At 45.5% G+C, this 11,361-nt stretch overlaps 2 protein-coding genes and 1 pseudogene across 2 annotated transcripts in view; 1 reads left to right on the top strand and 2 right to left on the bottom strand.

Moving 5' to 3' along the window:
* LOC115485198 (uncharacterized) overlaps nt 1-11,361 on the bottom strand; it is a 2,106,330-nt gene that overhangs the window by 290,719 nt on the left and 1,804,250 nt on the right.
* LOC115485058 (serine/threonine-protein kinase pim-1-like) overlaps nt 1-11,361 on the bottom strand; it is a 213,710-nt pseudogene that overhangs the window by 20,767 nt on the left and 181,582 nt on the right.
* On the top strand, nt 3,198-9,393 carry LOC115484018 (TOG array regulator of axonemal microtubules protein 2-like). Its single transcript, XM_030227418.2, has 5 exons — nt 3,198-3,467; nt 4,641-4,857; nt 5,929-6,015; nt 8,185-8,600; nt 9,092-9,393. Exons 1-4 carry the CDS (start codon nt 3,396-3,398, stop codon nt 8,418-8,420), a joined length of 612 nt encoding a protein of 203 aa, XP_030083278.2. The 5' UTR covers nt 3,198-3,395; the 3' UTR covers nt 8,421-8,600; nt 9,092-9,393.

Here is an 11,361-nt window from a genome sequence, read left to right as displayed (position 1 = left end):
TCCTCTTGCCTCTTGTGTTCAGCTGACAGCACTGTGTGGTGTCAGGTGGAGGTAAATCTCCCTTTTTGCTGGGTAGGTAATGCCTTCTCATGCAAGGATTGCAGCTGATGAGTTTTAGACATCAGCCTCTTCTGTTAACACTCTTCCTTTGTTCACTTTTCTTCTGTTTCCCTCCTTCCTGCCTGCCTTCCTGCCTTCCTTAGGCATTATGGACAGGAGATGGTGAAGATGTTGCTCACAGATCAACAATTCAAACTGCTTTTGGAACGATCTCTTTCCAGCCGTGACCTGGAAGATATCCTGACAAGAATGAAGAAGACAGTAAGTGCTTGGCAGGAGAAATGTCTCCTTTGTGCAAGTATTGCCACTGCTAACATGAGATCAAACATACCCAGTGTGTCTTTAGCTCATTCCTCTTCTGCTGAATCATTTTGCTCCTGGGAATGAGCTGTTAATCCTCAGCCTGTTCATCTGCAGGCCACAAAGGAACTGATATTATTAGGGGAAAAGTTGGGTTTTGAATATTTTCAATATCGGTCACAAAGAGGAAAGGGAAAGAGGAGAAAATGGGATTACATTTAAGCGTAAGACCCCACCATGCTCTCCCTACTCTGCCCCCAGTAAAGCAACTAAGTGAGACTAGTGCTTCTGAAGATAACAGAGTCTTTGCACGAGGCACTGGTAGTAGCAGTTCCAAGAAAATTTCCAAATTTGCAGAAGATGTTCAAGTCACCCCTAGTTACTACAATTGCTGTCTGTCTTTTGGGAATACTGTCCTGCTGTCAAGCCCTGTGGAGCTGGAAGAAGCTTGGTGAATTCAGTAGCATCCAGTGGAAAATCCTTTGTTTGCTTGGGGGGGGATTTTATGGTTTTTTTATTGACATTTTAGAAGGGAGCATGTCTTTGTGCAGGCACAGGGAGAGTGAGTGTTGAACCAAATCAACTTCCAACACAATGGGCCAACCCCCAAAGAGTCCAACCGCTGCTTCCTTCACAAACACTTGCTGCCTACCAGTTTGCAGTATTCCCATTTATGCTAAGGACTAATGAATTTGGGATTTTAGATTGCTGCTTAGTCTGGTAGCACCCATACCCTGCCTTGGGCTATTGAAAACAAAGAGTTGGCATCACCGAATCTCGGGTCTGTTTCCTTCTGTAAGTTAGGAAATGTTTCCCTAAGCCTTGGTAGCAGTCATCCTGGTTCTAACTTGTGTTTTAAACAGGGAATTTCCTATTCAATAGTCTAAAGATTGATGGGGTTTCTCTATGTCCTTGTAGGGGATGGAAAACCAGAAGGCTGAATGCCCGTCTGTCAAGGAGCCGGTGAAGGAGAGGAACGATGGCTCAAAGAAGCCCCAGGCCACAGCGTCTTCTAGCAAACGGTACTGAGCACTTTTGTCAGATGTGGCAAAGCACATGGCAAGCTTTACATGTCTCTTCCTCAGGAAAATCTTTCTGGCAGAGATGACCAATGCCACAGATTGTTTCCTTTCCTTACAAATGCTCTAGGATAAAAAAATGCCTACTTCTGCATTGTGTTGAGCACAACTTCACAAAAATGGAGAGACAAAAAGACACCCATTGTTTGCAGCTCAGATGAACCAGTGCAGTGGCAAGGGCTGTTTTGTGGAGGCTAGGAGAGGGCCAAGTTTCTGCTGCCTGACTTGGGACAAGTAAATTCAACTAGGGGTGTTTTTGTCATCTGAATGGAGTCTTTTTAGATGGGTGTTTTGATGAGAAATCTCAGTCTAGAAGCAAGATGTCATTCCACAAAGATGCAGTTCTCATCCATGTGGTTTGGCCTGGCTGAATCAGGGTTTTCTTACCCTCAAACAGTATCAAGTTTGAGTACTAAGTAGGAAGGCAATTCCTGAACAATTTCAGTCAACAGGTGTCTCAATGTGGACTTTTGTCTTGATATTTCTGTTATTCATATAATTTTCTTGATGGACAGCATGTTTGGTTAATTTCATCTTGTGCTACAGTCAGCATTTAAGACAGGAATTTCATCCTTGCTGTCTCTTCATGGCAGTTACAGAGCTACTTGTACCGGTTCTCCTCTGATAACAGAGGGGATTTATTTAGCTCTGTCATGCCCAGCAGTGGCAGGAAAGTGACCACATGCCTCAGTAGCACAGCTAGCATCTTCCTGTGCTCATGGAAGAGACAGGTTGATTCAGGAGAATTGTTCCCTGTGGGGTTGTTATGCTCTGGATCTAGTCTCTAGGGAAGCAAATGCAATGTGAGTGTAGTTCTGGGATGTCTGGCTTCTGTTTATATCTCTCTTACTGATTTTCTGAATCCTTCAGATATGGCTCTGTTTATCTGTTCAGATGCATCTGAGCTACTTTTCCAGATTGTCATGTCTGCTTGTAGAGACACTTCTCTAGAGTGATGAGTTTCCTTATTATAGGGCACACACATCCCAAATGAGGAGGCATTTAAACTTGGAAGTAGTGTCTCTCTTTCTCCACAAAGCAATGTGACCTGTGTGCCTTGGCAGCCATCTGAAGATAGATCAGATGCATCTCATCCTTGGTTTTCCTGAGTGAGCACTGGCGAGGATGTCACTTGCAGATTGTCTTCCATGATGATTGTCATGAGGTCCACGCTGTTCTTCAGAGCCTCATGATTTTCCAGCTTGAAATCACATAATTAGGAAAGCTGCTCAAGATGTTTTGCTCACAATTAACTGAAGATATAATCTGTGGCTGCAGCTCTCTCCACAGAGAGCAGCAGGCACAACTTTCTGAGGCATTGTCCTGGGGAAGGCTGTGAGAAGAGCAGAGAAAAGAATGAGAAACAATTCTTATCTTCACTTGCTGCACCTGTTGTTGTGAACATGTGGAATGTGCCATGGAGATTTGTTTACCAAAGGGTAATGTCATAATTGGCCACTGGTGATGGTGTTTTGGATTCAAGTGACCAGTCTGGTCTGGCTGTATTGGACTGTCTGTAAGGGCGATGAGTTTCTGTATATATGTATAGTATAGTATAGTATAGTATAGTATAGTATAGTATAGTACTAGTATAAGTATCGTTACTATAGTACTCAGTATCGTATAGTCTCGTCTCGTCTCGTATAGTCATCGTATAGTATCGTCTAGTATCGTTATATCGTATCGTCTAGTTACTACGATATCATATAATCAGTGCTTGATCAGCCTTCTGGATCATGGAGTCATGCTAATTATTTCCACAATGGGGATGCCATGCTACGATAATTATCACCAACAGGTCCTCATTTGGTTTCACTTCCCAGGGTGAAATCTACCTCTGATGGACACCTCCTACACCATCCAAAAGCCCAGGTCACGTCACCTCCAGCTGTGGAAGAAACGGAGCTGCTCCAGAAGCTTTACCATCTCCTGGAAGCCAAGGGGTTTCAGACACGGATGGAAGGAGTGGCACTCCTCCTAGACCTGTGCAAAACCAGCCCCCAGCTCATCTGCACTAACATTCTCCAAGTATGTAAGATATTTTCACTGCTCCTTTCCTTCAGCTCCTTTCCCATGCCTGTAGCAGTAAAGGTAAATCAGTGTGTCTTGGCACTACATCCTGGCTGTTTGGGACAGGCTGGTCCCTCTTACCCAGACAAATGTAATTCAGGCCCAGGCTTCAGGACAAGTTATTGCAGTCCAGCTGTATTTGTCTGGCAGGTGCCTGTTGATGCTGTTCATCACATGGTGGCAGAATTTTTTGCTGGTGTAACTGCTGCTCTTTCCTACTCCCAGTTGGGTGAAGTGAATGGAATCCAGCAACTGAAAGCATGACAATTAATCTCTGGACCAAAAATGGGTTTGCATGGGGAAGAGAAGTATCAGGCTGGGTTGGTTTAAACCCAGTTGTTTTTTTAAAGAATACTTCTATATACTCCATCTCTTCTGGCACAGGCACAACTCTGGCTACTCATATCCATTTTTGTTCCTATTCCTCTTGGGTAAAGATGGTGCTCACCCTTCTTGGAGGGCCTTTTTTTCTCTTTGGAAAAGGGAGAAAACAGCTAAGAACAGATGTCTGCCTTCTCTTCCCAGTAGTTGCTTTTTCCCTTTTTCCAGGAAAAGGTGCCTGATAATGTGGTTTTCTAGGGACTGAACCTGCTCTAATGAGAGCTGTACAGCACATTACATTTCAGGAGTCCACCTGTTAGTTAGAGAAGTGGTCTGGATCCTGGAAGAGTTGATCAGAGCCCTGCACTTCTCCAGACACTGTCTCTGAGACAAACAAAAGAAAATTTAGATCTCCTCCAACCATAGTTTTGGCAAAATCATAATTGCCCTCAGTACTTGAGGCAACTGTATAGAAAACCAGGCATTGTAAACACCTGCTTCCATCAAAGCAAAGGTAGTTTTTAGCATTAATAAATGGAATTGATATAATGATTTATAGATGGAGAGAAATACCATAGGAACTATTCTGTCCCCAGCCAAACCTCTTAAAAACAGAAGAAAATCTTTCAACCAGCATGAGGCTGAACCACCATTCCAGTGAGTGGCCCACAGGAAAACAGTGAAATTGTGCAAGCAAGTGCTGACCTGTCAGAAAGGATGACTTTCATCTTTGACATTGCTGACTGCTACATCCACTCTTCAGACAAGGGCATTTGAATCCAGCTTTCACATTGCTTGTTCTCTTTACAGATTTTTGATTATTTTGTCTGGAGAATATCTGACAGCCACAAGAAGGTGAAGCAGAAGGCTCTGGACGTGCTGGCTGAAATCACAAGCATCCTGAAAGATGCCCTGAACCCAGTGATCATTGGTTTGGTGGAAGGAATAACAAGGAGCCTGAACTCAAAGGATCCCAGGGTTCGTGCTGCAGCTGTGAAAGCACTGGATGAATCTATTGCTCATTTGGGTAAGGCTGAGCTCTGGCAGGGACTCTCCTCAACTGTGTCTCTGTCTCTCCTGCACAAGAGAACCCTGAGTTCCTTGGGAGCTGCTGTTGTCTGTGAATGCTCCAGCTGACACCCACCAGAAGCTGTGCAGGTGCAGTCCTTATGCACCAGTCCCCAACAGGCTGGAATGTGCAGCAGCATTTCCCAACAGTCCCAGGCACCCTTGGCTCTGTGCTGCTTGTCTGAAGAGCAGATCCCAGACTGCAGCTTTGCAACAGTTCAGAGGCAAAGGGGTTTTGGAGTTTGCTTGGGCCCTGTTTGACTTCCCAAATGAATAACTTTGCTGTTGGCATGAAGGGACACTGGCTCATCAGAGCTTCTGCAGAGCAGCCACCTGGGTAGCTCTACATAATAGGCATTAGCTGCCTATTTTCCACCTTTCTCCTTTGTCTTGTTTTTTCAAAGGGGAACTGATGATTTACCAAGTCCATTTCTTTATAACAAACAGGTATAAATCCAGCTGCCAATGATGCCTTGTTCCACGTGCTGTTTTGCATGGGGCAAGATGGCAATAGCAAATAACTACACTGGCAAGGGCTGCTCTAAATTCCTTTGCCACACAGATTTATGCCAGCTCTGCACTGGGGAAATATGTCTGAAAAATGGAGTGTTGAAGAGGCAGGTCTTCAAGGGGAGTTTCCACTTTCTCCTCCCTAGCAGCTCTTTGAACTCACAAACTGCCTGACTCAGTGCCTTTCTGTGTCCCAAGTAGCTTCTTCCTTTTTGCTCTGGGATGCAAAACCTTTTCTCTGCTTCCCTGTGACTGAACTCTTGAGGTCCCTGATGTGAAATGTTTGAACATAGCTCCTGGTACAGCAGACCAGTTAGAATTTACAAATGTGGAAGGAGAGCTTTTCTTTTGGAATTTAAAACCCTGCCAAGTAGGCTGGGAAGAAAGAAGAAAAGAATTAAAAAATCAGCAGAAATTGACTTGATTTTATAAAATGGGGTTGCCGCTGCCCTTTCCCTCCCCACTGTCCTTTGTCCTATGCCCTCAGACAAGTGAGCTGAAACGTGTGTTTCTCTTGTAGATAAAGTATCACTGCTGAAAGAGTTCAGCTACCAATGGAATCAGCTGCGTGGCCAAGCTCTGCTGGATGTCGCGGAGCGTATCACAGGTATGGCCTCCCCTTCTAAGCCAAGAGCTCTTCCCAGGGAGTATTTACAGGGAACGCCTGTGAACAGACAGCAGAGTAGCTCTTCCAAATCAGGAGGTGCTGAGCTTGTCCCTCCTGCCCAATCCCCATGGCAGGTGTATTTGGCAGGTTTTCCCTGGCTGCTGCAGAGCTGGGCAGCATCTGAGATGGGGGCAGAGCTTGGCCTGGGGGCTGAACTCTCACTGGGGCATCACATCTCAGAACCCACCTCCAGGAAAGGGAGGGGCTAAAAATACCCCAGCTGGCTCCTCTCTGGGCAGCTCAGGGACATCTGTGATCTTTTAGGGAAAATTGTGGCAAATGCTGTTTCAGGGCATCAGTTTGTTTTGTCCTCACAGAATTCTTATTTTTTCTCTTGGAAAGTTTAGAGGCTGAGCCGTGCAGAGCCTGGGGTCACAGCTTAGGTCAAAACTCAACAGACCTATTAGAGGCATGGACTTAGTGCAAGGCAGCCTCTGGGGGCACAGGGGCAGAAGCAGAGTGCTGGGGCTCCCTGCCTGTGCTGTCAAAGTGGCATTGGACTGAGCCTTTCAGGCTGTGCAAACAGTGTCTGCCTCTGTCAGCACTGTCCAAAAGGCTTCAAATGCAGCTGATAATTGATTCCTCAGAGGAGCTTGCTAGGTAGCCAATGAATGGGAAAAGGATAATCTCAATAGATAGTAGAGAAGATGATTGATAGCCTTGCTTTAACTGGGGCTAAATCCACTGCTAATTAGGCCAATATCTTTGAATGCAAGGTTTAATCCACTTTGTGTCTTCATTAGGAATCTCAAAAGGGCATGTTCAGTGATTGGGAATGTCAAAGGCCCTTTAAAGAGCATTTGAATAAAGTAGATCTCCAGCCATAGGGAATTTAGTTTAGCAGTTCTTTTGATCTCTTTTTCAAATAAGAAAATTAACTATAAATTAGGACTACTTTAGAGAAAGCAGATGTTCTCTCTCAGATTTAGTAGGAACAGACAGCTGTTCCTCACATTCAGTAGTCACCAATTGTCTTTAATGATATTTTAACTCAAATGAATTCCCATTTTAAAATGGGTACCATAACCCCTTCCTGCTTAGCAGAATTGGTTTTGGGTACTTTCAGAAGCTGTTCCAATGTTGATGACTGCTGGTGGATTAACAGCATAGACAAAATGAAGTCTCTTCCACCACAGAACAATAAATGGCTACTAGATAACATTTTACCTGATCAGAAAATAAGAATGGTCTCCAAAGCATTTCAGGTTTTGATCTCTCAGCCAAATCTGCCTGTTGCAAGGAGCCAGTTGATAGTAAATTTTTGTCTGTGTTTGATACAGTTCAGGTCAGAAAATGGGCAGAGAGCAGATTTCAGAGACAATATGAGAAAACACTCATGTTTTGGTTACATTTCAGTCCCTTGTATAGCATTTTTCTCTCTCTATGCCCCTATTTCAGTGCACATTGCAAGAGAAAAATGCCATTAACATTGGTAGGGGAAATGGCATTAAAATGTGGAGCATTCAAATACCACAGCAATGCAGTCTGGATAATTATCTAAGGCACCCTGAGGTTTGAAAGAGCTGTTTGCTGGAAGCCCCTAAAGCATTCTGCCAAAGACACCAGCTAGGCACTGATGTTTCTAATCCAGCTGTCAGGCAGTAGCCATCTCTGGTGGGCTGGAGTTTTGAGGTGTGTTCTAATACTGCCCTTTGCTGTGTGCCACTGAGCAAAGGGAAGAGCAAGATGAGACATTTGGCTCTTGACATCAAAGGTACAAAAATGGAATCATCCTTTTATTAGAAATCTCTCATTTGCCTCTCTAGGGTGCATTTCCAAATCTTCAGTGTGGCTTTAGACAAGTTGTTACTGGACATAAAATGCAATTGGACATTTCATTCATTGTTCATGCAGAAAGAGATTGTGAGATAATTTAGTAAAGGTACGAAGTCTGCCTCAGGCACAAGGCTCTGGTTGGAGAAATTAGTGCTGAGGGGTTGGTGGTTCTGTTTCCAGGATGATCAGCTGCTCTGCCCGTTCCTGGGTCATGGGGCTCTGTGTGCTATTTCACTGATCTTGGCCAGAGAGGCTTGCAAGAAGCAAAAGCAGAGGTAGATCCTTGTTTGCATTGAGGTTGGCGGGTAAGAAGCTGTGTCTCTCTCCCGGCAGTGCTTGTGCAGTGGGTTTATGCCAGCAGCCCTGAAGTGGTCCAGCACGACACCCTGCCCGTGCTCTGGTCCTTCCTGGAGAACAAGGCGCTGCCTGTCCGAAGCGCCAACGTCCGCACCGTGGCCACCAAGCTTGCCTGTGCCCTCTACAAGGTGATGGGCACCCAGCTGAAGAAATGTGCTGCCAGCAAGCCTCCACATGTGCGGGAAAACCTCTCCAAGATTTTGGGCTGGTGAAGGAGAGATGTTCTCCAGAAAGCTGACCAAGTGCTGAGTTGGACACCTCTGGATGTGACTTTTCAGCTGTGCCAAAAATGACAAAATCCTAAGGAAGGGTGTGCATCTGCCCCTGCTCTCTCCATCACCCTTCCTAGTCATGGCATGGGGGGCCTGAAGGAACTCCAGATGGAGGACAAGGTGAGGGTGGATCATGGCTCAGCCTCATACAGAGGTGAGGTGGGAGCTGGGCCAATCTCTGTTGGGAGGAAGGGTCTTGTGGCAACCCAGAGAGGCTGTGCACATTGCCAGGGAACAACTGTGCCCTGCATGTGCCCCCTGCAATGAGCTGTGCTGCTGCCAGTGCCCCGTGGGGCTGTAGGGCTGCTCAGCTGTGGGGCAGGGAGAGGAGCAGGAGGGTGCATGTGCAGCTGAGCCATTCCTGGAGAGCACAGGGCTCTGGGCTTCCTGCTGTCCCAGGGCAGCCCAGAGGCCAGGCTGTTCCTGTGGTAGCTCTGTGGAAGTGGGTCAGGGTTTTCCCCTGGCCTGCCTCAAGTGTCTGCCAGCAGGAGCATGTTTCCCTGTGCAGCTGTTTAGAAGTTTGCAGGAAGTCTGTCCCATGAAATATGGAGCTTTAGCTGCTTTAGGTTTGCATGGTGGCCTCTGTTAAACTTTGTGTCTCCATTTTTCAGATCTGACTGGTTACAGTCTTACCAAGAAGTTTTCTCTGGACACTTCTGATGTTCCCTTACCCACAAAGTCCTTGCCTCCCATCCAGAAGAGCTCTCTTTCCTCCAAGCTCAGGAAGAAGCTGCCACCTGTCAGAAGAGTGTTTGAAGAATAGGATTTATGCGTTAGGCCTCATAGTTACAGATGTACATATGTTCTGTTCTTTAGATGTAGTTTTGAATAAATTTGTTTTGATTCTATCTTTAAATTTTGATGACATATTTTAATTGTATCTATTTTAATTTGATGATGAAAAAACGTAAATAAAAAATAAAATTTAAATAAACCAAGAGGAGAATGTGAGACCAGGACCTGCTAGCCTAGAGGTTATGGAAGTGCAGCTCGCTTGATGTGCCAGGGTCTCACCACATCCTTTCCTCATTGGGCCTCTACTCTTCCTTTTTGGCCATGTTTTCTTTGTGTCATTTGTGCTGCTCTTTGTTACTTGGCATTACAACGGGGCCAATTGTTGACCTGTTTGGGCACAATGGACCCAGATGATCCTGTCTAGTCAACGGTTTCTACCTGGATGTGTTCTGTGCTCACCAAAAAGCCTCAGCAAAGAAACCAAGAGAAGTGTGCCCAAATGCCAAAGCTTTGCTCCTTTGCAGTCTCACACAGATCTGGCTCACAGGTGTCTTCTGTCACAAATTCCTAGGTAAGAAGAGGTCCTGTATTTCACTGGGAAAAGATGCACTGCTTTGCAAAAGTCACCTGTATGTACATTTGCCCAGGACAGCAGTCCAGCTGTGTTGTTTGCACCTTGTTTGCAGAAGGATGAGTGCACTGGGAGGCCAATAACAAGTGACCAGGGTTCCTCAAATCTGTACTGCAGCCTGGGTGCCACTCAGCCCAGAGCTAGGGGATCATTTGTTCCCATGGAGCAGTGCTTGCCAGGGTAATGAATTCCTGCACAGCTGGAAGAAGCAATTCTGGATTGAGCTCCAGCTGTTGGTGGGCTGCATGATCATTGGCAATGCTGCCCTTCCAGAATCTATTCTGCGGTTTCCTTTCATAGTCATTTGAAGCTTTTAAACTTCACATTTCAATTTGCTTTGCCTTATGGAAAAACACTTCTTGGCCCACTGCAAACTGTATCCTTTTGACAGCAAAGTGCTCATGGTTGCCAGCTTCTGATGTTACAGAAGAAACGGCATGTGAATGTGTTAATTAGGTTTTCTGAAAGAAAAACTCTATGTCACCTGGCTGCATGTGTTTGCTTAGCTCTGGGTCTAGTCCTGGCCTAGTAAAGCCCAGGCCAGGTGGCACGTTGCAGGGAAAACTGGTCTGTGAGCCTATGGGGTTGCCATCAGCAGCAAGGGAATGTGTCCTTTGGGGATTTCTCTGAAGACAAAATTAGGGAGCTACTTCATGCCACAGTATTCTCTCAGATATTTCTAAAATATTCTAGAAAAGGCTGTGAAACTTCACACATCTCCTTGCACACCCACTGTTTGAATAGGGGCATTTTGCTCCCTCCTCAAAGTCATTGCTCTTGCACACCAGAAACATGAACATCCACCAACAGGAATGATGCATGGTCCTCCTGCTGCTGCTTCAGAGGACTGGGAAGTGCAGACCTGGGTGTTACCAATATGAGCACTTAATTAGCATTTCATGCTCCTTCAGGCTATCCAGATCTCAGAGCTTTTTGTCTCGAAGCAGCTGCTGTACCATCTCGAGGGAAGAACAGGAAATGGGAAACAGGGACTGCCAGCCTTGCAGGGGTGTGGGGGAAAACCTGGAGTGTCTGTGTCAAAAGATGAATGGGAAGAGTGTAATTGTCAAAGCCAACACTTCATTTGGATAGCAGGATCAGTTCTTTACTGCATGCTTGCATGAAGGTCATTTGGGATCTCCTTTTTGTATCTCATGCAGAAAAGGAACTCTTAATAATACCATGCTGCTTAAACCACTCTGGGATGTAGCTCTGTAGTGATTCACAATGAAGCAGACTGCTTGCTTTGTCACTGCCAGCCCTGGTGAGCCTGCAAGAGACCACAGTGTATCCCATGCCTGTTTTGCCTCCAAGAAAAGCTTGGTTTTGCTTAATTGTGTGGAGTAAACACAAGAGCAATAAATGGACAATGGAACTGGCCACTTTGGAGGATTGCTCATGCTTTTGCATGTCAGTCCTGTACCTCATGCTTCCAAGGCTTGTTACTCATCCTGAAATATTTCAATAAAAAAACCTCAGCTCTCATGTTACACTCAGAATAAAATCACATCAGAT

This window comes from Serinus canaria, chromosome 25, assembly GCF_022539315.1.
Source record: "Serinus canaria isolate serCan28SL12 chromosome 25, serCan2020, whole genome shotgun sequence".
In the NCBI taxonomy this organism is placed as follows: domain Eukaryota; kingdom Metazoa; phylum Chordata; class Aves; order Passeriformes; family Fringillidae; genus Serinus; species Serinus canaria.
Note: the sequence above shows the minus strand (reverse complement) of the source record. Positions and strands in the feature narration are given on the sequence as shown.

Coding starts and splice junctions, on each gene's coding strand:
- LOC115484018 (XM_030227418.2), top strand. CDS start 3,396: ATGGAAGGAGTGGCACTCCTCCTAGACCTGTGCAAAACCAGCCCCCAG. Junction 3,468..4,640: donor TCTGCACTAACATTCTCCAA/GTATGTAAGATA, acceptor TTCTCTTTACAG/ATTTTTGATTATTTTGTCTG. Junction 4,858..5,928: donor TGAATCTATTGCTCATTTGG/GTAAGGCTGAGC, acceptor TTTCTCTTGTAG/ATAAAGTATCACTGCTGAAA.